Source organism: Dermacentor variabilis, chromosome 4 (assembly GCF_050947875.1).
Source record: "Dermacentor variabilis isolate Ectoservices chromosome 4, ASM5094787v1, whole genome shotgun sequence".
Taxonomy (NCBI): Eukaryota; Metazoa; Arthropoda; class Arachnida; order Ixodida; family Ixodidae; genus Dermacentor; species Dermacentor variabilis.
Window position 1 is genome coordinate 69,191,697 of NC_134571.1, and position 23,711 is coordinate 69,215,407.

General features: G+C 45.5%; 1 protein-coding gene across 5 annotated transcripts in view; it reads left to right on the forward strand.

The window, feature by feature from the left end:
• LOC142579324 (sialin-like) overlaps positions 1 to 21,830 on the forward strand; it is an 83,897-nt gene extending 62,067 nt beyond the window's left edge. For all 5 annotated transcript variants that reach the window (XM_075689389.1, XM_075689393.1, XM_075689390.1 and 2 more), the window contains 6 exons: positions 6,154 to 6,284; positions 6,467 to 6,616; positions 7,278 to 7,410; positions 9,586 to 9,741; positions 13,381 to 13,466; positions 18,960 to 21,830. In XM_075689389.1, coding sequence (XP_075545504.1) covers positions 6,154 to 6,284; positions 6,467 to 6,616; positions 7,278 to 7,410; positions 9,586 to 9,741; positions 13,381 to 13,466; positions 18,960 to 19,157 — 854 coding nt within the window. In that variant the 3' untranslated portion in view covers positions 19,158 to 21,830. The remainder of the gene's footprint in view (positions 1 to 6,153; positions 6,285 to 6,466; positions 6,617 to 7,277; positions 7,411 to 9,585; positions 9,742 to 13,380; positions 13,467 to 18,959) is intronic.
• The last annotated feature ends 1,881 nt before the right edge of the window (positions 21,831 to 23,711 follow it).

Sequence of the window (23,711 nt, forward strand, 5' to 3'; positions counted from 1 at the left end):
CCATCAAATTAGTGAACGCTCATTCGGGAATGCAGAACGTGAAAACTGCCGCAGTTCTCTCTTAATCCTTCTGTATCAATGAAACCGGTTTTATTTTTCTTTCGAGGTGGTGTAGATGTGATAAAAAAGATGACGAAAAAAAAATAACCTAAGGAGAGCGCAATGAGCAATTTAATTGGTATACATTATATGCGACATTAAGGGACGGGAAAACGGTGGCATGGATGGGAGCAAATCGTGTGTGTTTGTGTATGTGATATTTTAGTTGAGAAACAAGTAGGCTTGGTCGCATCGATCAGTGCGAAGAGCAGATAACTGATAGTGTATTAAAATAACCGGATGGGTGCCAAGGAATGAGAAACGCAGGTGAAGGCGGCAGACGATTAACTTACATGACGAACATACGAATAATTGAGGTGTTATTTTTTCTTGAGTTTCCTGTTATTATTGTGCTACTACCCCTTAAATACTGTTTTATTATAGCCAAATATTGTCCCGCTTGCTCTGTAATTCTATTGGTTATATTTTACTTTGTGAAACATTCTTGTTCACTGATCTCCCGCGTTCTAAAGCGTTCGGTTTGTCTTTTACACAATTTTTAACAGTACATTACTGCATGTTAGCGTATTTCTTACACTGTATTTCTTGTATGTGTATTCACATATGTATTCTAATTATTGTAAAACCTTTTAGTGTACTCTCCCCTCTTACGCAATGCCTCTAGGGGCCTGTAAGGTGTCTTTAAATAAATAAATAAATAAATAAATAAATAAATAAATAAATAAATAAATAAAGACGATAGACTCAAGAAGGGCGTAATGGAATGTTACTTGGAGAAGTCTTCGTCCTGCAGCGAACATATGATGATGAAGACGATGAAGTGTGAAGATAAGTGGAAATATCAGAGCTATGATAAGTGAGAGAAAGGGGCACAGTTCATCTGTGTCTATATTTGTTAGTGGAGCCTGGTCAAGGAAATCAGTTCGGCAGAAATCAGTTAGGTTGAGAAATGTTTCCATTTTCCAGTAGACTGGAAACAGTGAATTGGGTTCTTATGTTATACACGTAACTGCCAGATGGTGCAATGGTTGGCCCCTGGGATGATGTATGCGGGCGGCATAGTGCTAATAGCGGACAATGCAGGAAATTACAGAAACTTTCGAACACGTGTGGCAATGAAGCGGCATATATAGGTCTTAATTTTAGCGCAGCAAAATTAGGAATTATGAATTTTTAAGGAAAAGACGAGTAATTACTTCGTATCAATTCAGCAGTAAGTCATACCCATAGTCAAGTAATATAAATAGCTGGTTTTATGCATAAGCGAAGGAAAGGCCTACTCAAGCATCCACCAAGATAACCTGAGGATGAAGGGGAAGCGAAATGCAGCTGTAATAAAACATAGAGCCCTTTGGGGCAACAATAAATATGACGTGGTGTAAGAAATTCGGAAAGGTGTAATGGTGCCATCGCTAACGTTAGCAAATGCTTAAAATCGGAGATCATCACGGGATTGGAAGTCAGCCAAAGGTCGGTTGGCATTGGAGAACCACCGTAAAAGCAAAAATGAGACTTGGCAGGCTGACAAAGGTTGGACCTCTCTACGACGAAGAGATGCGATGAGCAATAAAGACACAGAAAGATGGATGAAAAAAAAACTAAACGACTAAAGCGCGCAGATATGTGTACATCAAAAGCGTGGACACAGAATTGAGGAAAAGATCAAGAAAGTTGGCAACTAAGTATAGGATAATCGAAAGTTCAAATAGACAAGCACGGCGGTTTAAACTAGACCGTAAACCAACGTCAACTGCAGCAGAACTTGTTGCTATTTGGGAGGCACTTCGATTTCTTTCCGAGGTGTCTCCTAGTACATGAACAATATTCTACGATTCCAAGCCAGCTCTTCAAACCATTTACTGTGTCCTCAGACGTGTGCCGTATTATTCAATGGCTATAGAAATTACAGAGCATCTCGACCACGCAAATAGAAATGGCCATAATATCGCCTTTCGGTGGATACCTTCACACTTTCATGTGATAGGGAACGTACAGGCAGACGCTTAAGCGAAGACTGCGGTAGATAATGCTTCTGAGATACGCATTCTCTTCTCACTAACGGACACAAATGCCCTACTTCGTTGCGTAATACACAACCATGCGTTGGAGCACTCTACCCAACCAGATTGACGACAGAAGCAAGTGCATAAATGGGACCCAGAAATGAACTTTCATGTGCCTCACAAGCTGAAAAAAAAACCAAACAAGCGCGGTGCACCAGATTCGCCTTGGTGTCGCATTGACCTAGCGTTATAGGCATTCTACAGGTTGCAGTGATACTAGCCTAAATTGTTAATACTGTCGGCTACCAGAAACAATTGATCATATCATTTACGTTTCTCGCGCTTGCGCGCAAGAACGACGGAAACTGGTCTCTACCATTGCAAACGTCGATAAGAGGCCACTATCACACGAACTTATTTTTTAGGTCCTTGGCCTAATGCAAACAGCGCAGCCCAGCTAACAAGTGCCACAATAGCCTTTCCCCAGCCATTGTATATAGAGAAACGCTGGACATGCCACAACGCTGTTAACTTGTATATACGGACCTCCTCATATCATTATCACCATTCATCTGCTATTTTCCTCCCCGTCATTTTTCCCCAGTGTAGAGTAGCAGGCGAGAGCAAGTTATAGCTCAGGCCAACCTCTCTGCCTTTCTGTAAATACATTTATCTCTCTCCATCTCTCTCAAATAGACAAGCCGGAGTCATAAAAAAAAAGTGAGAGAAATAAACACGGCAAATTGAATGCTAAGGATTTAAAAAAAAATCAATGGAAATTTACAAATACCGCAAGAAAGAAATCAGGAAAGTATTTCATCATCATCATCATCATCATCATCATCATCATCATTATTTATGTCAACTGGACGGACGAGGGCCTCTCCCAGCGATCTCCAATTACCCCTGTCTTGCGCTAGCCGATTCCAACTTGCGGCTGCAAATTTCCAAGTTTCATCACCCCACGTAATTTTCTGCCGTCCTCGACTGCTTTTCCTCTCCCTTGGCACCCATTCTGTAACTCTAAGGGTCCACCGGTTATCCGCCATATGCATTTTAATGTCCACTAGAATATTGGCCCCCCCAATACCAGTTCGCTCTCTGATCCACACCGCTCTCTTCTCATCTCTTAACCTTACGCATAACATTTTTCGTTCCATCACTCTTTGCGTAGTTCTTGTTCTCGAGCTTGTTTGCTAACCTCCAAGTTTCTGTCCAATATGTTAGCACCACTAGAATGCAATGATTGTACACTTTTCAACGGCAGCGGTAAGCTCCCTGTCAGAGTTCGGCAATGCCTACTGTGTGCATTCCAACCCATATTTATTCTTCTCTAAGCTTCCTTCTCACGGTCAAGGTCCTTTGTGAGTAATTGACTTAGAAAACCGTACGCCTGCAGAGACTATATTAGCCGACTGGCGATCATGAGCGCTTGTCCTTTGACAGACTATTGGAGATTAACTTTGTCAGCTGCGTGTTAATAAAGAAATGAGCAGAGAAAATTTTTATGATAACACTAAGAGCAGTGTTTTGCTATTTCAGGCTGCTGCTGACTGCCTGAGAACAAGAACGTAACGGAGGAAATATTCTCTCAGAATGAGGCACGTGCCTGTTGCAGCCAGATTCTGGAGATGACCTGGTACATTGTAACGTCATAACAACTAAGATGCTCGCCCAGCCATAACTATAGGCAACCTCCACCTTGCAGAAGCGCTAGGGTTTAAAGCTGACAAGTGCGTTAACTGGTCAGCAGTTGAAATAAGCGAGATACTTTGAAAATATTCGTGATAACAAAACAATATGGAAGAGCTCGATAGGGCCGGAGTTGTACTACAGCACTAAAGGAAGCTATACTAGAGCACCGCAAGGGCTAAATTTATTGGCCCGCGTCCGCCGCAGGAACATAGTCTATACGTGCCTTAACACTGTCATTGCATAGGTGGTGTATTCTAAGACATTACAATAAAACTGCAAGCAGTACGTGATAATAAAACACTGCGAAAAAATTTTCCCCACTAAGCATGTGTCAGCTAACATGAAAAGGCGGACGGAAGCAAAACCTCGGTTAAAAGCTTTTCTCAACGCATTTCATTTAGAGCTGGTGTGTACACCTTATGTTGTAAACCAGAAGGATTGTACCCACTTGTAAAAAAAGAAAGAAAAAGGGAGTTTCGCCCGAAGGTGAAGCATTGACAGCCATAACGAAGCTCGACATCGCGCTCTAAGTAGTCGCGCTGTGTTGTATGACAATATGCGGAGGCGACATGGTACGATGAGGCAAGTGAGACAGCCGCTGCGGCGCATCAAGAACAGCACCATGGCATTTGGTCGCCGTATCACTAGGCTAGTGCGTGAGGGATGTGGCAACGACGTTACTACGTCGCACCTGGATGGTGTACGAGATGAGAGCGACGTGAAAACTGCGATAAACCTGTTGGCACTTGGCAGCGCTAGATATAGCTTGACGTACTTTCCGCCGAGGCGAGTGTATGGCACCACGGTGCGGTGAGCGCACAGATGCTAAGTATGCAGGAGCGCCCATGCGTGTGTCGATTGCATGGGCGAAGCAATCGTTTGTTACAGAGCGCGGAACAAACTGGAACACGAGCCAGCCTAGTCTCGTATCCTACGTGGTGAGGGTAACATGGCTGCGACGCTTTTTTCAGCTAAGCGCATTCCGCGTCTCTGTATGCCCCCCCCCCCCCCTTTTCCATCCGCGAGCGAGCCACGCTTGCGCATCGATACCGTGATAATTGTGGCATGGCCACAATTAGTACATGACCGGGGTTGTTGGAGAAGTATGGGAGAGGCCTTTGCCCTGCAGTGGGCGTAACCAGGCTGATGATGATGATGAGGATGACCGTGACAGCACGAGTGCGGCGGTGCGAGCGCCCCTTCAGAGTCCTAACTGCCATCGCTATAAGATGGCTCTTGTAAAGAGTTCCTTGCCGCCCCCCCCCCCCCAAAAAAAAGAAAGAAAGGGGGCTTAAGCTTATATTAGGTACCAGATCCGCTGCATGTTCAAACGGGCGTGATGGGCAGGGAAATAAAAGGTGGGAAGTGTACTGCTATACTAAAGCCCTGCTGACCCTACGACGAAACAACACTTGTGTATAAATTTACGGCCCATGAATAACATTGTGAATGTTGTTGGAGTGGAGGCCAGCTATATCTACAGCATGCAGTAAGAATGGTTACACCCTTAAGGATCTTTTCTTGTCGCACATGATAATTTCACTGTCGGATATTTCTGTGCGCTGAAGGCTGTTAGAATGATTACATAGTTTTCAAATAAGTCTTTTCTGATCACACGTCTTGTTAGAGCTCCGTTGTCGTCCTCTATCAATTCTTGTAAGGCCCTAACGGTAAGGGTGTTACCAGTGCGCCCAAAAAAAAAAAAGAAAACATCCTAAAGGGCGTAAACATTTTTACAGTGCTGTCACCGTAAAGCAATCTTCAAAGCGGAGCAATAAATAAAGAACGCGGTAAAGCGGCGCGATTTCATTAATATAATCGTATCGAGAGCGGTCAAATATGCTGTAACATTCACACCGTAGAAAGACCGGTTTGCGATATGATTTTTTTTTCTTTCGCAAAGAGAAAGCTTGCTTTTGTAGCAACAAAAGAATCACAATAGTTTTAATCAGAACAAAGTATCGCCCTTTCTGGCCGATACGGGCCTGGGCTTCCGATGATGATGATGATGATCATTATCATCATCATCTTATGATCATTTGCGGGTGTAAACAGCTGTTTACACACGCAAATTATTGCCGAGCAAGCACGCAGTTTATGGGCAACCAGCCTTCTCTGTTAGGCTATTGCAAAAACACAGAAAGCATTAAAGACAGGCGAAAATTTGGTGAATGACGCACCACACTGCGGCGGCAGTTCAAGGTAGCGCTCGCGCTCGTCGCTTTCTTCTACTGACTGTGTTCTCTAGTCGCGTTAGATACAGCCATACAGCCTGCAGTCCTGCGCATGCCATTGTTCACTGTGCTTCTTTTTTGCGGTTACGCAACGGGCTAGATTTATTACATTAATGTAATAAATGAAGGTAACGTGTATTTTGTGTGCTTTCAATTTTCAGGCTTTCTAGGCTGCGTATGGTTCGTATTTTGGATGTTCCTAGTCTATGATAGCCCCGAAGACCATCCTCGAATCACTCAAGAGGAATATGACTACATTTTGATCAACCAAGGTGAAGAAAAAGTACAAAAGGTACAGTTAAACCTCTTAACAAAATTGGGGTAATCTGTTGACCTGCACTTTTTAGTCATGTGACGCGCGGAAAGATGGCTAGGTTTAACTCCTTCCAGTTTCGGTGAATGTAAGAGATAAGCAATGCATCATGAAGGTCCACTTCCGCTGTGCGAACGTAAACGGATTTGTCTGGCTTCCAGAACCTGAAGATACCATGGAAGCCCATCGCCATGTCGAAGGGACTGTGGGCTCTCTCTCTGGCGCACTTTGGATCAAATTGGATATACTACACATTCCTTACCATCATTCCCTCGTATTTGTCTACAATCCTTCTCTACGACATCAAAAAGGTGGGTAAACCATAAATAAAGTGTCGCTGCCCAGTCATCTCTTTAAAGAATGTTGTAATAATGAAGAGAACAGTAATTTGTCTCCTTTCATAAGGGCTTTATCTTGCACGGAAGTAAATACAGCACTTTTCGTGGTGTTCCCTGTTTCCAGTTATTTCGATCCCTAACTGCGCAAAAGCTTTTTGGTTATGCTATTATAAACAAAGGTTGTTTTTTTTTTTTCTGAGCGCAGCAGCCCTTATAATTTCCTAGCAACCTGAAGTGCAGCGGTACATTGTAGCAGGCTAGCAGTTCCTGGAACAATATTGAACACGCCTGACGGAAACGCGCGCGTTGCATTAACGGGAAAAGTGCAGTTGAACCCGCCGTGGTTGCTCAGTGGTTATGGTGTTGGGCTGCAAAGCCCGAGGTCGCGGGATCGAATCCCGGCCACGGCGGCCACATTTCTATGGGGGCGAAATGCGAAAACACCCGTGTACTTAGATTTAGGTACATGTTAAAATCCCCAGGTGGTCGAAATTTCCGGAGTCCCCCACTTCAGCGTGCCTCAGAAAGTGGTTTTCGCACATAAAATCCCACAATTTAAATGAGCATTTCAGTAAAGAAAGGAAACTTTAAACCCTCAAGCTACTTGCACGTGCACCGCCTTCTCATTTTTCAGAATGGTCTCATCTCTTCGCTCCCGTACCTCCTCACCACGATCACCAGCTGTTTGGCGAGCGTTTACGCTGACGTGCTGCGAAAGAAGGGCATCATGAGCACCACAGCCATCCGGAAGTTTTTCAACACTTCCGGTGTGTTTTCTTAGCCGTCCTCATGAGCTGCTGCTGATCAGGTGACGCCCGAGTACCTTGAAAACACGTGTCATCCGGACCTGGTCCGCACAGTTACTCGAACGATGTACTACGAAGAAGTCAGCTACACGTGTCGAAGGAAAGCACTCCCGCTGTTTCTGTTTTGTCATCGCACGCCAAAAGTTTAAAACGGAACAGAACTAATTCTCCCCCGGCAAAACATTATTCCTCTCACCAAGTTAACTGATCGGAGAGATAATTATGCGAAATATAGAGATATTTATGCCACATTTGTTACTTAGTACATGAAGGTGAACGCACAAGAGAAGCATCAAAGCTAAGCACAAATTTCAACCTCCGCTAAATCTTCACATGCGCTTTCCTTAGCTTCAGTATTTGCCGGTTTCACAGTTATTAAACTGGCATTTTTCTTTTAAAAAAAGAATAATCGATAAACGCATCCCGTTGAGACATGGTACTAGTCAATGCATGATTTCATTTTCTCCCTAATTTTAGTAAGTGAAGTTTACCTCGAGAAACCTTGCATAAGAAAATGCTATAAATAATGAAAAGCTGGGGATGTTTGCCTAGGTTACGGCCTGGCATGGTAGTCCAGGTATTGAGCGAAAAATATATGTACAACCAACCTGGATTGCTAGTGCGACTCAAAGAAAATGGAACAAAAGAAACGGCGAACTAGGGCATTAAGCAAGGAGTTCATTTTCGGATAAGCGTCCGGGAGTCGGTTTTTTTGCTGATCTCTTTGACCTAAGAATCATGAACTTGGAAAAGGGGGCGGGGGGAGGTAACATAAAGGACGCGCAAAAAGGCGGGGCGCCTTTTTCAAGTTCATCATGCACCAACTGGCCCAAGAGCTTGCACTAATGCACCTAAGAATCATGTTCCCCTTGCAAATTACGATCGCAATCGCCCTTGCAGATTAGACTATGTAGTGCGGAATGGGTCATGTCGTGGAAGCTATCACGTGCAACGCATACGCTACACCTGTATATATAGCGCATTCCGCAACAAACAGAAACTCTCAGGGGATGCTCATGAGGCACACAGTGTGATCGATGAGTGCGGTGGTGCTTGATGCATTGTGTATAGCTGCAAACAAAAGCTAGGGGGTTTCATGTTAAGCTGACTAAAATCAGAAACACCGTTTCGAAGTGGTTATAAGAGAACGCGAGATCAACGTTTGTACTGAGATGTAAAGCTCGCACAGTAAGCGTCATAACTTGTGTCGTACTTCACGGGTCCAACATGTGCTGCATGTAATCGTGAATGTTTCTAGTGTCATTGTACATGAAACAGTTCGGCAGCAAAAGTTGTGATGCTCAGGGGGCAATTTTGTGTTATGCTACCAACGGATAATTACATTAAAGAATAATTTTATCAAGAAAAATCCAAATTCTAATTTGAGTTTCGCCATTGCACGAAGTAGTTCAGAATTAATTTAAAGAAATAAAGAAAACCTTGATATAGTGTTCTATAGAGAACGCGATATTAGCTATGTCAGAATCTCCAGATCTTGCGTCATTTTCAATCGTGCATCCTAATGAAATTGATGAAATTTCCATAACCTCATCTGACGAACTCTTTCGCTCTTTGTTTCATGGCGAACAAAGTAAACAAAAGACTCTGCTTAAGCTAACTTACCACTGTTTCCAGAGAAAACACAATTTGCATTCTTGATCCTTATTCCAGTACATTGCTTTTATGCTTCCAAATGCGGAAGAGCCAGATTCTCGTTTGCAGAATTTTTTTCTTGATTACAACGCCTTTCGAATGGCGTCCTATGGCAAGGATTTGTTAGATAACAAGACAGAGCAGAAGGCCTCGTAATCATTACGCCGAGACTCCCCGACAAAGCTTTCTTCATTACATGCACAAAGCGCAGTGTGCAACGGCTTCGGCCAATGAGGCTAACAGCACCATCCGTATAGGATGTGCGGAATGGGTTGGTTTGGTGTCGGTGGCAGTCTCTTTATTGCAAGACCCCCTCCCGTCGCGACCCTTATTTATAACGTGGTAAATGCACCGAGTGAAACCGTAGTCGGGCTAACCAGGCCCGGCCCCATTACGAGATGTTCTGTGGCTCCGTCTCCTCTTGCAGTACACGAGAAACGGGACCGTCTCAGATTAATCGCGCCGTGACCTTCGCCTTCGCAGCCGCTGTGGTGCCCGCACTTCTGCTGATCGGGATGCCGTTGGCCGGATGCGACAGAGTTTGGTCCGTGGTGCTCCTCAGCCTAGCCGGGGCGGCGCTCGGCGTCCGAGAAGTGGGATTCATGGTCACCCACATCGACATGTCGCCCGATTTCGCCGGTAGGCCTTGAATGCACTCCGCCATAACGCGTGTACAACAAAGAAAGACACGCCGTGCACACACACACACGCTGACTTGAGGAGACAGAGAGAGAGAGAGAGAGGAGAGAACGGGATGTACAGGCGAGTTTTTTTTTTCTTTCTAATGCCGCATTGAATCAGCAGAATTGTTGTCTGTGTCTGTGGCACGAGAGAAGAACGTGGCTTGCAGAGGTGCAGTGCCACGTGGGCAGCCCTCGATACAGGATACGTGCTGTTATTGTTTTGTCTTTTTTTATGAGCGACTGTTATACGGAGAGAACGGGCGTAGTTCATTCGGCCTCCTTCGCACTGTCGCTCGATTGCTTTGATCAGAGAATGACAGGACGTAACGCCTCTCTAGTCGTAGCAGTACATAGATCTCTCTTTAACTCGCTATACAGACTACCACATGAGAAGGGAGGTCGGTTCACTTATGCGCTAACCAGTATGACATTGCCGCGCAGAGCGGTTACCATGCGGAGTTAGAGAGAGCCATTATTTATGAACTACTCTCAGCCCGAGTTGCCACTGTCGGAATCGAGCTCAGTCCAGTTGGCCGGACCCATAGATGTGCTTTATGTGGACAAGCAGCAGTGCCCACAGTTTAGGGAATTAAGCTCTCCTTAGTGTAGTGAAGGAAATGGGGCGGAGGGATGTTAGAACAAGTTCATTTGGGTGGGTAGGGGAGTGCTCTGGGCAGGATAGAGAGAAAGTAGTTATAGAAAAAAGACGGCAAATGTCATTGAAGCGAACCCCCAACCACTAAACCGTGAGTGTCTCCATCGCTTGCACTTGGCGATCCATCACCGCTTTCTGCCTTCGCATCAGTTTCAATCGCCGTCGTTTTCTTTCCTTTAATGTATGCATTTATTCCTTCCCAAAGGTGAGCGCTCGTTTTCTGATACAAATTTCATTTCATTTTATTACCTTAATGGCTCCAATAAATGGGGTGTTACATAAGGGGTGGCAAGAATAAAAATACATAGTCACAATAACAGGAAGTTTCTTTCTTACCTTTTCAATGAATTGCGATATGCGCTTGATGAGAGAAACGCCGTTAGGAATGTCGTTCCAGTCTGCTGCTGTGCGATCAAAAAAAAAAAAAGAATTGTAAAACAGGGCAACTTGTAGCTGATAGCTGGTGCAGTGAGATATGCGTGTAGGGGGAAGGATATAAGGTACAATGCGCATAGTGCTATGAAAGAACCTGGGAAATAAAGATAAGCTGGCAATGTGAGGACGGAGCGATAAGGGGATAATGCGGATGCAGTTTTTAGGGAGGAAATGCTGATAAATGCTGAATATGACGATTGAATGAAACGAGCGGCGCGATTTTGTAGAGATTCGAGGTCATTAATAAGGTATGCTTGATGAGGATTCCCCAATAGACAATGCAAATTCTAGTTTTGACCTGACAAATGATTTGTAGGCTAATAATTTTACATGTTGAGGATCATAATATAGTCGGCGTTTTAAAAATCCTAACGTCCTATTCGCGGATGATATTATGTTAGTAACATGATAATCAGATAACCTGTAGCTTCCCACCATTGTTTGGTTGCCAATAGGCCAGATAGATCTAAAATGAGAAGTTGAAGGTAAAACATGAAATAACTTCTGTTTGTCCATCCGTATTCTCTTCTAACGAACCGCAGTAAAGTTGAACTACTTATGAGGACAGTACTGGAACATTGCATTCTGCAAAACGTTCAAATGTGACAAAAGATTAACAAGTGACAAGTCACAAAATCTTAATGTTGCAACAGCATTCACCGTGCTACACACAATATATGTGACAACATAGCATCGCCTTGTCCGAACATGGAAAGCAGTGCTTAAGAATGTCTAAAGTGACGAAACCTTCATCTTCTTACTGATAATAGTCACCAGAAAAAAATAAAATTTCGAGGTCAACCCGTGTTTCCGCACATACATTTTGCATACCCCACTGGATACTGGCGACGCCAGCACATTACTGTTGTATATTTAAGTGGGTTGAGTGAATATGCACATTCCCGCCTGTTGCTCCAAGAGCCACTGTTTGCAGGCAGCATACTTGAAACGTGAAATACGTTAACTTTTTCCAACTGTCGTCGTTCCCACAACATGTGTGGGCAGCTGTGCGAGCAAGAGAGTTCAGTAGAGTGACAAGGCGCAGTTGGGCCTTCTCCGACGTCCTTAAATTGTTGCTGCGTTGGTTTTCCTCGCACAGAAACAACTTAGCCTGGAATGCGTGCATGGAAAATTTCGGTCACATGACAGTGTGCAGCAATGAGACCCCCTAAAGGGACGACAACCGAGCTATAGGTTTCTATAAGCACCGCCTCGAAACTTTCCCAGCGACAGCGCAGGCTTTGACAATTTAGACGTCAGGCTATACAAGCAGTGCTCCGGGGATATAGCTACGAGCGCATTACCTTTTCACCATACCCCGATAAAATGTGGACCCTTAAGAATGTCGGTGTTGAAGCAGGCTAGAGAACACGTGACACGGTAAACACAACGACTGCGCAAACACTAAACAGTCGTTAACTGGCGCTCTCTACTGCCTTGGCCAATCCACTTCTTTCTTCTTGCTTAGCGATCAACACCGTTTACGACACCCCTTTTATTCCTTACTTGATGACTTTTTCTTTATTTCTTTTTCTTGTTCTTTCTTTCGTTCTTTCTTTCTTTTGATGAACGGTAAACTTGCGCAAGCGATAAGGATGCAATAACTGAGGCGTCGTGAACGCCTGGAGTGCTTGCTTGCCGTGCTGTCAGCGGTGCGTTTCGGAAATGTTCCAAACGACGTGCCTCGAGACTTACTTTTGTACACCATTCTTTACCGAGGCCTTCTTTATGGTTCTTCTGCTATTTCAACGTGCCGAATGCAGAACGCCTCTGCGACAGCTTCGGCGGATGCCGCCTTATCTCGGGACCACCCGGAGGCAAACAAAGACCGTTTCTAATTTCCGTCAGCTCCTGGAAATGAGGCCTCGCTCGCGTCCACGTTCGAGTGAAACACGAGCTTCTGCCCGTGACACTGGGCGGTGACTGCTTGCCTCGGGGAGAATTGTCTTCTAACCGCGTCGAATCGCAACGTACGATCAAGAGCGTTCGAATACCGCCATTTGTTCTTCAAGTAACGTCCTAAAGCGTTCTTCAACGATATTCCTTAAAAAGAAAAAAAAGAAGAAAAGAACAGGCAGATAAGTTCATGCAATGTGAGGGTAGAACGAAGGACAATTTAAACAGATATTATGAAACAGCTAAACTGCTGACACTCGCTGTCCTTACTTAGCGACAATTGACCGGTTAAGTTACTCTGCAACAACATACTGTCCCTCAGCTGTCAGGTCAACAGACTATCAACAACAGTCAAGCGGGGATATCGCATTTCTGTCACATGTCTTTCAATAAGGGTTCTCGTGTGTACCTCAATGACACGAGTAGAAGCAAAGCAAACGTAATGAACAACGAGGGAAGGCATCCAATATTTTCTCACGCACCAATAAAGTCTCGGAAACTTTGACACAGGCTTCTACTGAGATTGGCGGAAGCGCATGTACACGTTAGATTGAATTCTGGCGCAGCGTTTTTGCAGCCATCAATCGTGTTTTCTTTTGTTCTGCGCAGGAACACTTCTTGGAGTCACAAACACCATCGGAAATCTCCCTGGATTTCTCATGCCATACGTCGCTGGAGTGCTAACCAGTGAAGAAGTGAGTTTTATTTCACTTATCGCATTCAGCTGGGTTGAGTGGGAAACAAGAACATAACACAAGCAAAAAAAAAAAAAAAGAAACAGCTCTGTTCACTTTCTTTTTATTGTCTAGCGCCGCAGCTCATTTTCGAGGAGCACTAGAACCCACTCGCGGCGAAGTTTCCGTTGTTATGCACAGGTTACATATAGGAGCAGTAACGGCGCTAGTGACGTGATCTGTTTAACCAAGAAACGAGGATGTAGTATTCTCCAGTTAATCTTATTTTACCTGCGCATTTCGTGGGCGTCTGTGTGTACGGGTGAGTTAACTGGTGAGTTAGAAGTTGAGCGACCGTTAAGGAACACGACGGTACCGAAAATATAGTGAGTTTTCGCAGTTGCTCACCTTGTTCTGGGCTCAGCGATAGGCTGCGAAGTTAGTAGTTCTTCGCTGACGAAGAATAGCGCGACCCACGAGGGACAAGAAAGAATCGCGACACTGCACTCGTGTCGTGATTCTTTCTTTGCCCTTGTGTGTGGTGTTATTCGTCGCCAGTGCGGAATACCGACTCCCCCAGAATTTTACACTTTGAAATTAGTTCCAAGAAAGAGAAACAATAAAAGGAAGAAGGAGCAGCTTGACGCGTTTGTTCTCTGTTCTCACGTCCTGACAGATTTCAACAAGGCCTGCATTATCAGACTTCTCTTGCGTGAGAGCATTGCCTCGTTGGCAGGCGTTTGGGCGTCGGCCACTGGTAATAGCGATCGGCATGATATAGAGAATCGCCACGACGACGGCAAGTCATAAAGGGCAGTTACGTAAAAGAAATTTCGCAAATCCAGGCCTAACCCTTTCACTAATAATGCGAAAAGGGCCATACAGGACACAAGTTACTTGAATTAGCAGTTGATGGCTCAAACTGTGCACCTAGTTAGAATTTTTTTAATCGCGTTTCAGTTATAATTAGAGTTAAGCTAAATTCGTTTAATGTATGCTTGTCTTCGCAAGCTGTTAAATAATATTGACTGTTAATTTAGCCATAACACAGTCAAGCGAATATATTGTTACGAGGAGTTGCGGAGGAATGGGTTTATTTACAGGAGAATTGGACGATGATGGTAGCGTGATCGTAGCGCAGCCCGGCCTCTCAAACTCCTCGTTCTCTTCGTCTTCTCTTCCTTCTCTTCTTGTCCGTGCCTTTCGTATCCGTTACATTTCCCCGCAAGCAGACGAAGCCCGTGGGGCGAGTCAGGATGGACAAGGAGGGTAGAAAGGCTTCAGGCGAGCAATATGAGTCAGCTGAGTTCTGCTTGATCGCCGACCATTGCACAGTAGGCGAGCTATGACGTAAGTGAGTTCGCTCAGGCGGTCCACAACTACATATGGGCCTGAATATTGTGACAGGAACTTTTGGCACAATCCACGCTTGCGTTGCGGTGTCCAAAGAAGGACTAAGTCACCTTTTTGCAGCGATACTTGTACGTGACGGTCGTCGTATCGCTCTTTCGAACGACTTTGCGAGGCCAGAGTACGAATACGAGCTATTCGACGCGCTTCTTCGGCGAGACGCAAAGTCTCCGATACAGAATCATCACTGTGCAGAACGAAGGGTAAGAAAGTGTCCAGAGGGCTTCGCGGTAACCTTACATACAGGAGATAAAATGGGCTATAGTTCGTGGTTTCGTGCTTCGCCGTGTTGTACGCATAGGTGATGAAAGGCAGCACGTCGTCCCAGTTCTTATGATTGGAGGAGACGTACATGGCAAGCATGTTAGTCAGCGTTCTGTTTGTCCTTTCAACGAGGCCATTGGTCTGTGGATGATACGGCGTGGAATGACGAAACTGTGAAGTGCACAAACGAAGCAACTCTTCAATGGCATCAGCCGTGAACTGGCGACCACGGTCGCTGATGATGACACGTGGTGGGCCATGACGAAGGACCACGGAACGGAGCAGGAACTCCGCCACGCAAGCAGCAGTGGAAGACGGTATGGCTGCAGTTTCTGCATACCGTGTAAGATGGTCTACGCAGACAACTATCCAGCGGTTCTTGTTGTTGGATAATGGGAATGGACCCAAAAGGTCAATGCCTACTTGCTCGAACGGCGTACTGGGCGGTGTCAATGGCCGAAGGGGACCCGGGGCTGCGGTGGTCGGTCGCTTGTGACGTTGGCACGTTTCACTACTAGCGACATAGCGCTTGGTTGTTTCGTACATCTTGGGCCAGTAAAAGCGCTCCTGCGTGCGGTGCAGCGTTCGTACGAAGCCGAAATGGCCGGATGTCACATCGTCATGCATGGCGCGTAGAACGTCGGAACGGAGACTCTCGGGGACAACCAGCAGAAAACGCGCTCCATGCCCGGAGTAATTAGTTTTGTACAGCAATTTATCACGGACAGTAAAGCGACCGCTGCCATTAGAAGTACGGGCGGCGACAAAAAGCGGATCAAGGGTAACATCATCCCGTTGTTCTCGCTCGAAGTCTGCCGCGTCAGGGAAGGTAGGAGTAACAGCAGCGAGGCAGTCTTCAAAATTCTCAGCATCGCAGTCGGTAGTCGCAAGAGAGGCAGTCTGCGTCAGCGTGACGACGGCCACTCTTGTACGATACCACAAAGTCGTATTCCTGGAGGCGCAGTGCCCAACGTGCGAGGCGACCAGAGGGATCACGCAAACCGACCAGCCAGCATAAAGAATGATGGTCGGTGATAATCTTGAATGGTCTACCGTAGAGATAACATCGAAACTTTTGTACGGCGAAAACGGCTGCCAGGCATTCCTGTTCCGTGACCGTATAATTGCGTTCAGATTTGCTCAGACAACGGCTGGCATATGCGACAACATGTTCGGCGCCACTGTGACGTTGTACAAGCACCGCTCCTATCCCGATTCCACTAGCATCAGTGTGAACTTCAGTCGGGCAAGATGGATCGAAGTGACGCAAGAGGGGTGCTGACGTTAGTATAAACTTCAGTTGAGAGAATGATGCGTCACAGTCTGGTGTCCAATTGAAGGATGCATTTTGTCGCAAAATACTTGTCAACGGATAAACGATGTCGACAAACCGGGGAACAAAACGACGAAAATACGAACATAGGCCAATGAATGAGCGGAGTTCTCGTGCTGACTGCGGTGGCTTGAAGGAGCTCACTGCTTCAATCTTACGAGGATCGGGTCTGACGCCATCCTTGTCGACTAAGTGTCCCAGGACCAGTGTTTGACGTTCGCCGAACCGACACTTTTTTGCGTTTAGGACCAGTCCAGCTTTCTCAATGCAGTCGAGAACGACGCTGAGGCGTTCGTTATGTTCTTCAAACGTGCGGCCAAAGATTACAACATCATCTAGGTAACACATGCATATCTCCCACTTTAGACCACGGAGTACTGTGTCCATGAATCTTTCAAAGGTGGCAGGAGCATTGCAAAGGCCAAAAGGCATAACATTAAATTCGAATAGGCCATCTGGAGTCACGAAAGCGGTCTTTTCCTTGTCGGCAGGGTCCATAGGTATTTGCCAATACCCCGATCGCAAATCAAGTGTTGAGAAGTAAGAAGCAGCGTGTAAGCAATCAATGACGTCATCTATTCGCGGTAGTGGATAGATAGTGGACTTGCGCACGTTGCAGTAGCGTCTGTTCTGCCCTTTTCTTTTTCGTCGCGGAGTCGCCGAAACGCTCTTTGATTTCTGAAACAAATCTTCCCCATGTTGTGAATGTTTCCTCGTGGTTGTCGAACCATACCAACGCAGTATCCGTTAGAAAGAACACGACGTTAGAAAGCTGAGAAGCGCTGTTCCACCTGTTGGCGGCACTCACCCGGTGATAATGGATGAGCCATTCCTCGACGTCTTCGTCCGATCTTCCGGCGAAGGGACGCGCATCTCTCAGTTGCAGAACAGAACTTGTCGGGGCAGCAGTTGGACTGGGCCGTTGTTCGTCTGCGTCGTGGGACATGTTCAGCTCCGGTGAATTCGGTGGGAGTCCAGCAAGGCGACGGCTCCGTCGAAGAACTTGTGGTTCAGCCTCCGTCTTCGGGTGTCGATTACCCAGCACCTCCACCACAACTGTTACGAGGAGTTGCGGAGGAATGGGTTTATTTACAGGAGAATTGGACGATGATGGTAGCGTGATCGTAGCGCAGCCCGGCCTCTCAAACTCCTCGTTCTCTTCGTCTTCTCTTCCTTCTCTTCTTGTCCGTGCCTTTCGTATCTGTTACAATATTATAGAACCCCTCCCCCCCCCCCCCCCAAAAAAAAAATTAACGTTGGCGCTGCCGCATTACGCGTACATAAAATAAAACCTGACAAGTATTTCCTGCCATGACAACGAAACGTAACGTGAGAATGTCCTTTGAGCAAGTTAGAATGTGAACATAGTTATTTGTACCCGCTCAAGACAAAGTAGTATATACAGTGGGCTTAAACTGCCTAAACTTCAAACATACGTAACGCAACTTTACAGAAAAAATTATTTGAACAGCTACCTGATAAATGCACATTGATTGGGGTATATAATTCTCACATACCACCAATTCCTTCGAATAGTGGACGGTGGTTCCACTCGACCGGTTTTCGAGAAGTTGAGCTTGGCCTAGTTGGTGTTTACTATGTTTTGCTTAAGTCGGCTAAAATAGATTAATGATAGTTAATAGATATGATTAATAGATAGTTAGATTTCAACGCCCATGCCGTTATTAGTGTTTGTTTGTTTGCAAGGAAATAAGATAAAATTTAATTGTTTGTTTCGCTGACTTCGTATTTGTTTAGCGGTAGAGATGTCACTCGATGTTCAATACAAGTTCACATCAAGTTAATGAAGTTAGTGTGTGCGCACTTTAGTGCTTCTAATACAACGCACATAAATATGTAGTAATCTGCTTGTACATATGCATGCATAACGTTACTGCATAGCGCTATGTAAAGGCTGCATATGCACGCATTGCACCAACAAGCCGAGGCGCGTATAGCACGAACAAATGTGGCGCCTATGTGTGTGTGTATGTGTGTTCAAATTCGAGGAACCCCGACGCTGTTTAAAGTTCTTGCTATCTCGAACGGTTTCGGCTTTTCCTTTTGTTACTTTTGCTTCTTTTTTTGTTCTCAGAATAATTTGTTGTGTGCTGCTTATGATCGAAAGAGAGAGACAAAGCCCCACCAACTTTTCTGCTGCAGTGTGTGTCGGATGTGTTTACCTGTCTGCAACCCCTGACAGACGTTGATACACAGACTGAAACTATTGGGCTTCAAAGCCGAGATAACCACGCAGTTGTGAAACTCAATTTGATTCATTAATGGCTGGGCCCGTTAACACGCGCCAGTATTAAATGATGAGATTACGAAACACAAGTTTCTTCAGCAGAAAGTGTTTGTTTCATTACTGTGCTTTAATGCTGCCAGGTTTTCAATATACCTTGCGGTTCCTTATTCTTGCAGCTAGTCAGGAAAAAAAATAAATGACTTGCACAAAATGCACGCAAGCGTATCAATCGAACGTCGTTTCTTTTCCCCCCCTTCAGAACTCGATCCGGACGTGGAGCTACTTTTACTACATCGCCGCAGCCGTAGGCATCATCTGCGCAGCCGCTTTCCTGTTCTTCGGCACCGCCGAACTTCAGCCTTGGGGCAAGGGCACCGCAGCACAGGAACCGGCTGTCATGGACGAGAAGGAGAAACCGGCCAAGGAGGAGAGCAAGACGGAAAGCTCGAGACTCTAGGCGTTCGTCGTGTTATTCTAACGGGACACTGCGAGCATGTACGTCACCTGGCGGGCAGGAAAGCGATTCCACCATTTGCTACATCAAGACATGTTCTCCCGGCCGCTGCTTCCGAGGCACCAGTGGGGCCAGAACACCGAGACAGCTGTTTGTTTGTTTGTTTGGTCAGACTTGAACACTGGTTCAGCTTACAAGTATAGGGTCATCAAATGTGTTTTGCGGCAAGAAAGGGGAACAGGGTAGAAGGGTAAAGCATAGGTTTCGGGGTACTGTCCCTTGCGCAACATCTCATACTTGTGTACGTTGTCGGGCGTCACCTCGATGTTGATTCGCGAAATAGAGCTGTTGCGCAACTATCCATCAGAACTACACGCGAGATGCGTGCGCCCAAATGAAGAAAGATAAAAAAAAAAAGGCGAAGTGTGTTCTGAGAAGTAAATGTGGACCATTGTCATTGATCATTCACCGTGACAAATTTTAACGATACATTTGCAAGCAAAAAGTAAAGCAACAACGTAGTCAAAACTATCATATTCACAGTATTTAAGATTTCTGCGAAAATACTTCCCTTCGCTTCCTTCGTTCAGTAAACGAAGTCCGCAGAGCGTCCTCAAGGAAAAGAGTAAATTTCCGTACAGGGGCCTGTGCTCGCTTAGCGGTGGTACGGAATGATATTTTGCTATAGCTGAAACACCCCTTTGCAAACTGGGTTTGCCGTTTCATCGCACCGACCTAAGGGGAAGCATGCCAGACTGCTGGCTGACTGCCATGTCACGTTTCTGAACGTACTCGCATCAGCTCCTGCTTGGTGAGGTTCTTGTGGAGTTTGGTGCGTTTTCGCGTAGCTGTCAATATCCGCCTGCGCCGAAACAAAAAGGGGATGGGGGTTGGGGTGGTAGTTTGGGAGGAGGTTTAATATGGCCGTGGCTCCCACCGCTTCTATCACATGCCCGTATCGGCGCGCAGGTCCGTACAATATAGATTCAATTAGCTGCAAGGGGCTCCACGGCCAAGCTTTCTAAGCTTATAGTATACTTGCTTAGCGACGCGTAAAAGAGAAACATTTGCGGGTAGGTTGGCGCGTTTTATAATCAGCCGCGACATCTACGCACAAAATATACCTTTGCGAATGCGCTTTGTTTACTGGAGGTGCCACATGCTTTGGCTGAATCCATATGAAGTCAAGCGCTGTCCATGGTTGTTGGCAAGTCTTCAACCACATAAAAATCGTTCCATGTGGTGCATACTCAAAGGCAAGTCAAAGAAGGTTGTTCAATATAAAACAAGATTTATTAGAAAATGATAATGGAAGAAATAATTTAACCTGGCAATGGATCTGGATTTGCCTGTTGAAGCAAACTTGGACGGTCGCGCAATTACAGCATCACTTCCTGAGTTCCGGCACGGTGACAATTTAGGAATAAAAATCGAAGCTGAATGACTGATTAGTGGAGTTGAAGGTCCCAAAACAACACTGAGACTATCAAAGATACCGTATTGGAGGGTACCTCCATATTAGTTTGGGCAAGTTAGAGATTTTTTTAAGGTTCACCTAAATTCATCGTAGCAAATCTAAGTATAAATTTCATCCCACATCAAAATGCGGCCGCTGCGGTCAGCTATCGAACCCGCAACCTCGTGCTCAGCGGTAGAACATGGCGGCTACTGAGCCACGGTGGCGGTTCAAAATTCAAATTTGTCTCGTAGTCTTTCGCCATTGACGCGTGACGTTTCTTCGGCTGATGGAACAATGAGACTGTTACAAAATGGCAGCTTAACAGGCTCACCCTTATTATAGCCTCACTTTAATGGCCATTTAATGAGACAACGCATGTAACCTTATACTTCAGCTGACAGTAGGTCGTGATTTTATTAGCTGGCCATGCCGTCTAGACGGGCAAATTCGTAAGCCCTTGAATGTAGCTGTGGAAATAGCGACCGTTCTCTTTGTATCGGGTAGTCTATCTGCTCAGGTGTGCCAAAGAATACATGAACTTAAGAACTCGTCATGCTGCCTTTTCAGCAGGCACATAAAGTTATTTTAGCCATTCACTGGACCAAGGTGACGAAATATTAGACAGTTTTATACCATATATATTTTTCATGACGTTGGGTGACAGAAAGCTTATGAAAATAGCCAACACCAAGTTCGCTTGTACATATTTATCTACTCATGTTTGTGTTAGTGAGAAAGAAAATGCATATATATATATGTATATTGTTGAGGCACACATGATGTTTTGTGCACTTGTTGTATTTTGTGCTCAGAGTTGACAACTACGATGATATTTAATAAACAAGTAAATCTATATGTTCAAAAAAGAGCCGCTTAGTTTGTTTGTTCCTCATGTAAATCAGCGTTGCAATATGTCTGCCATTATATTTCCTTGTTAATGTTCATGTTTTTCTAAGTAATGCTAACGTTATCTATAATGCTGAATTTCACTGGCTTACGTAGTCTTGCGCTGGCGTTACACAGGTTTTTTAGCGTTACTACGCTAAAAAACCTGATAATTACCGCTTCATTTTTCTTCAATTTCATTTCCGGTTCCCTTTATTATTTTGTACGTTTCAATTTCAGCCACAGGACATTTCCCCGATGCTTTCCTTGGCTTCATTATCTGGTGGCTTTATATGGATTTGATTAATAAAATTAGAGCCCCTCCGTTTTCATTCTGCTCTCTCGCTCACTCATAGCGAGGGTCTCAAATCTGGCAGCTTGATGTCATTAGGTAGCATACGACGGTATTTTAGCCCAGTACCATCTCTCCTCACTTCACGTTCAACGTGACGCCATCGGGCAAAAAAGAATGTTCCATCTCCATATGGCTGTGTGTGGCGCTGGCTAACACTCCCAAGGCTAGCTCTAGTAAACATATATACCCTAGTAAGTGGACGCATCGATAACCATGGCCCTAGCACAATTGGTAGTGCAACGCACGCGTAATGCAGAAATTGTGGGTTCCGCTACCACCGCTGGCAAGTTACCTTTTCGTCGACTTTCACTTCCCTCCCCCCCCCCCCCTTATTACTTTCTACATTTCAATTTCGACTACAGCTAATTTCCCTGATACTTTCCATGGCTTCATTGTGTCTTGGCTTTACAGTAAAACCTCGTTAATAAGTGGTTCGTGGGGAACATCAATCAGGTACGCAGTAAGCGATGTACTAATTAACCGATAATGACAGACGAGCGTCTATAGACTTACCGGCCAGAAAAGAACTACGTCCAAGTTCTCGCCCAAACACACAGGCAAACGAGTTTAATTTGCGAGCTTTTTTTTTTTTTGCGGAACTTTTGCGATTTTCTCTTGCCGCCAGGGTGGCTTTGCAGCATCTGCGGCATCCTCAAACTCGGCAAGTCCGCGAGCCAGTTTCTCCATCAGGCCCCACTTCCAGGCGAACGCCCTCATGGCGGTCAACGCAGGCACCACATCGGATACAGAAGCACCATCATCCACCAGCACGTCGTCTTCGTAGTCGTGCACAACGTGAAAGCGCCAGAAGCTATAGGAGCAAATAAACACGTCGTGGCCACTATGTTCTAAAGTCGTTATAGGTGGCGACTGCATTCAGTCAAAGGTCCATGTATTGCGATTTCACCATCTATGGTCTACGCGCGCTACATTTCGTCGATTCCGCGCTTGTACGCGCCGAAAAAGAAAATGAAGTAAATACTAAGCTTGGCGTGTGTAAAGCGACTACGGCTACAGTGGTCTGTGCCATAGGTTGAATGGCGGCAGGGTCGGGGATTAATCGAGACTATACTTAAGCCATATTTACTTATTAAGCGTGCACGTATTAACGAGGTTTCAGTGTATGTGGTCACAATTAACAAAAATCGAGCCTCTCGGTTTTCTTTCTGCTCTCTCGCTCATGTACAGGGTGATTAGGGAAAAGGAATAACCTTTATTTCTAAAAAATGAGCTGACGGTGGAGTCGTCCGAGGTGGGCTGCGTCCATAGGCCAGGATGCTGTGGGCCTGATCCAATAGCTTGGCCCTGCTCACCAGACAATGCTGGTCTTCGGGGCTCGGTATTGTCAGCGGGGCCTCCGACTATTTGACTGTTGGTCCGGTTATGTGTGGTATCGCTGGGTTGTGCTCACATCCCATACCATGTGGTAGAGGCTACTGGGCGCAGAGCAGAAGGCGCATTTGTGTAAGTGTTGCTCGCAGGATACATTGCGTGCAGCAGGGCGCCGTGCGGGAATGTGCCGGTCTGAAGTTTGCGGAAGATCACCGACTCTTCTCCAGTCAGCTTGGAAAGCGGGAGTGGGTAGGTCCTCATCAGGGTTGCCAGATCGCTCCAACCACAGGTAGCCAAATTGGCCTCCGCAGTAGCCTAAATGTAGCCAAAAATGAAACTTTTGGGTAGTCCAAAAGTAGCCAAAAAAGCTTGGTCGTTTTGTGAAGTCATTTCTTAAGCATATTGCATTAATTTTCGGCAAGAATACCTACATATTGGTTTTTCCACGCTTGACTACGCATGACCTCTGCGCGCATCGTCACGGAGGCCTTGCTTCACGAAAAACAGATGCTGCACAAGCGCACGA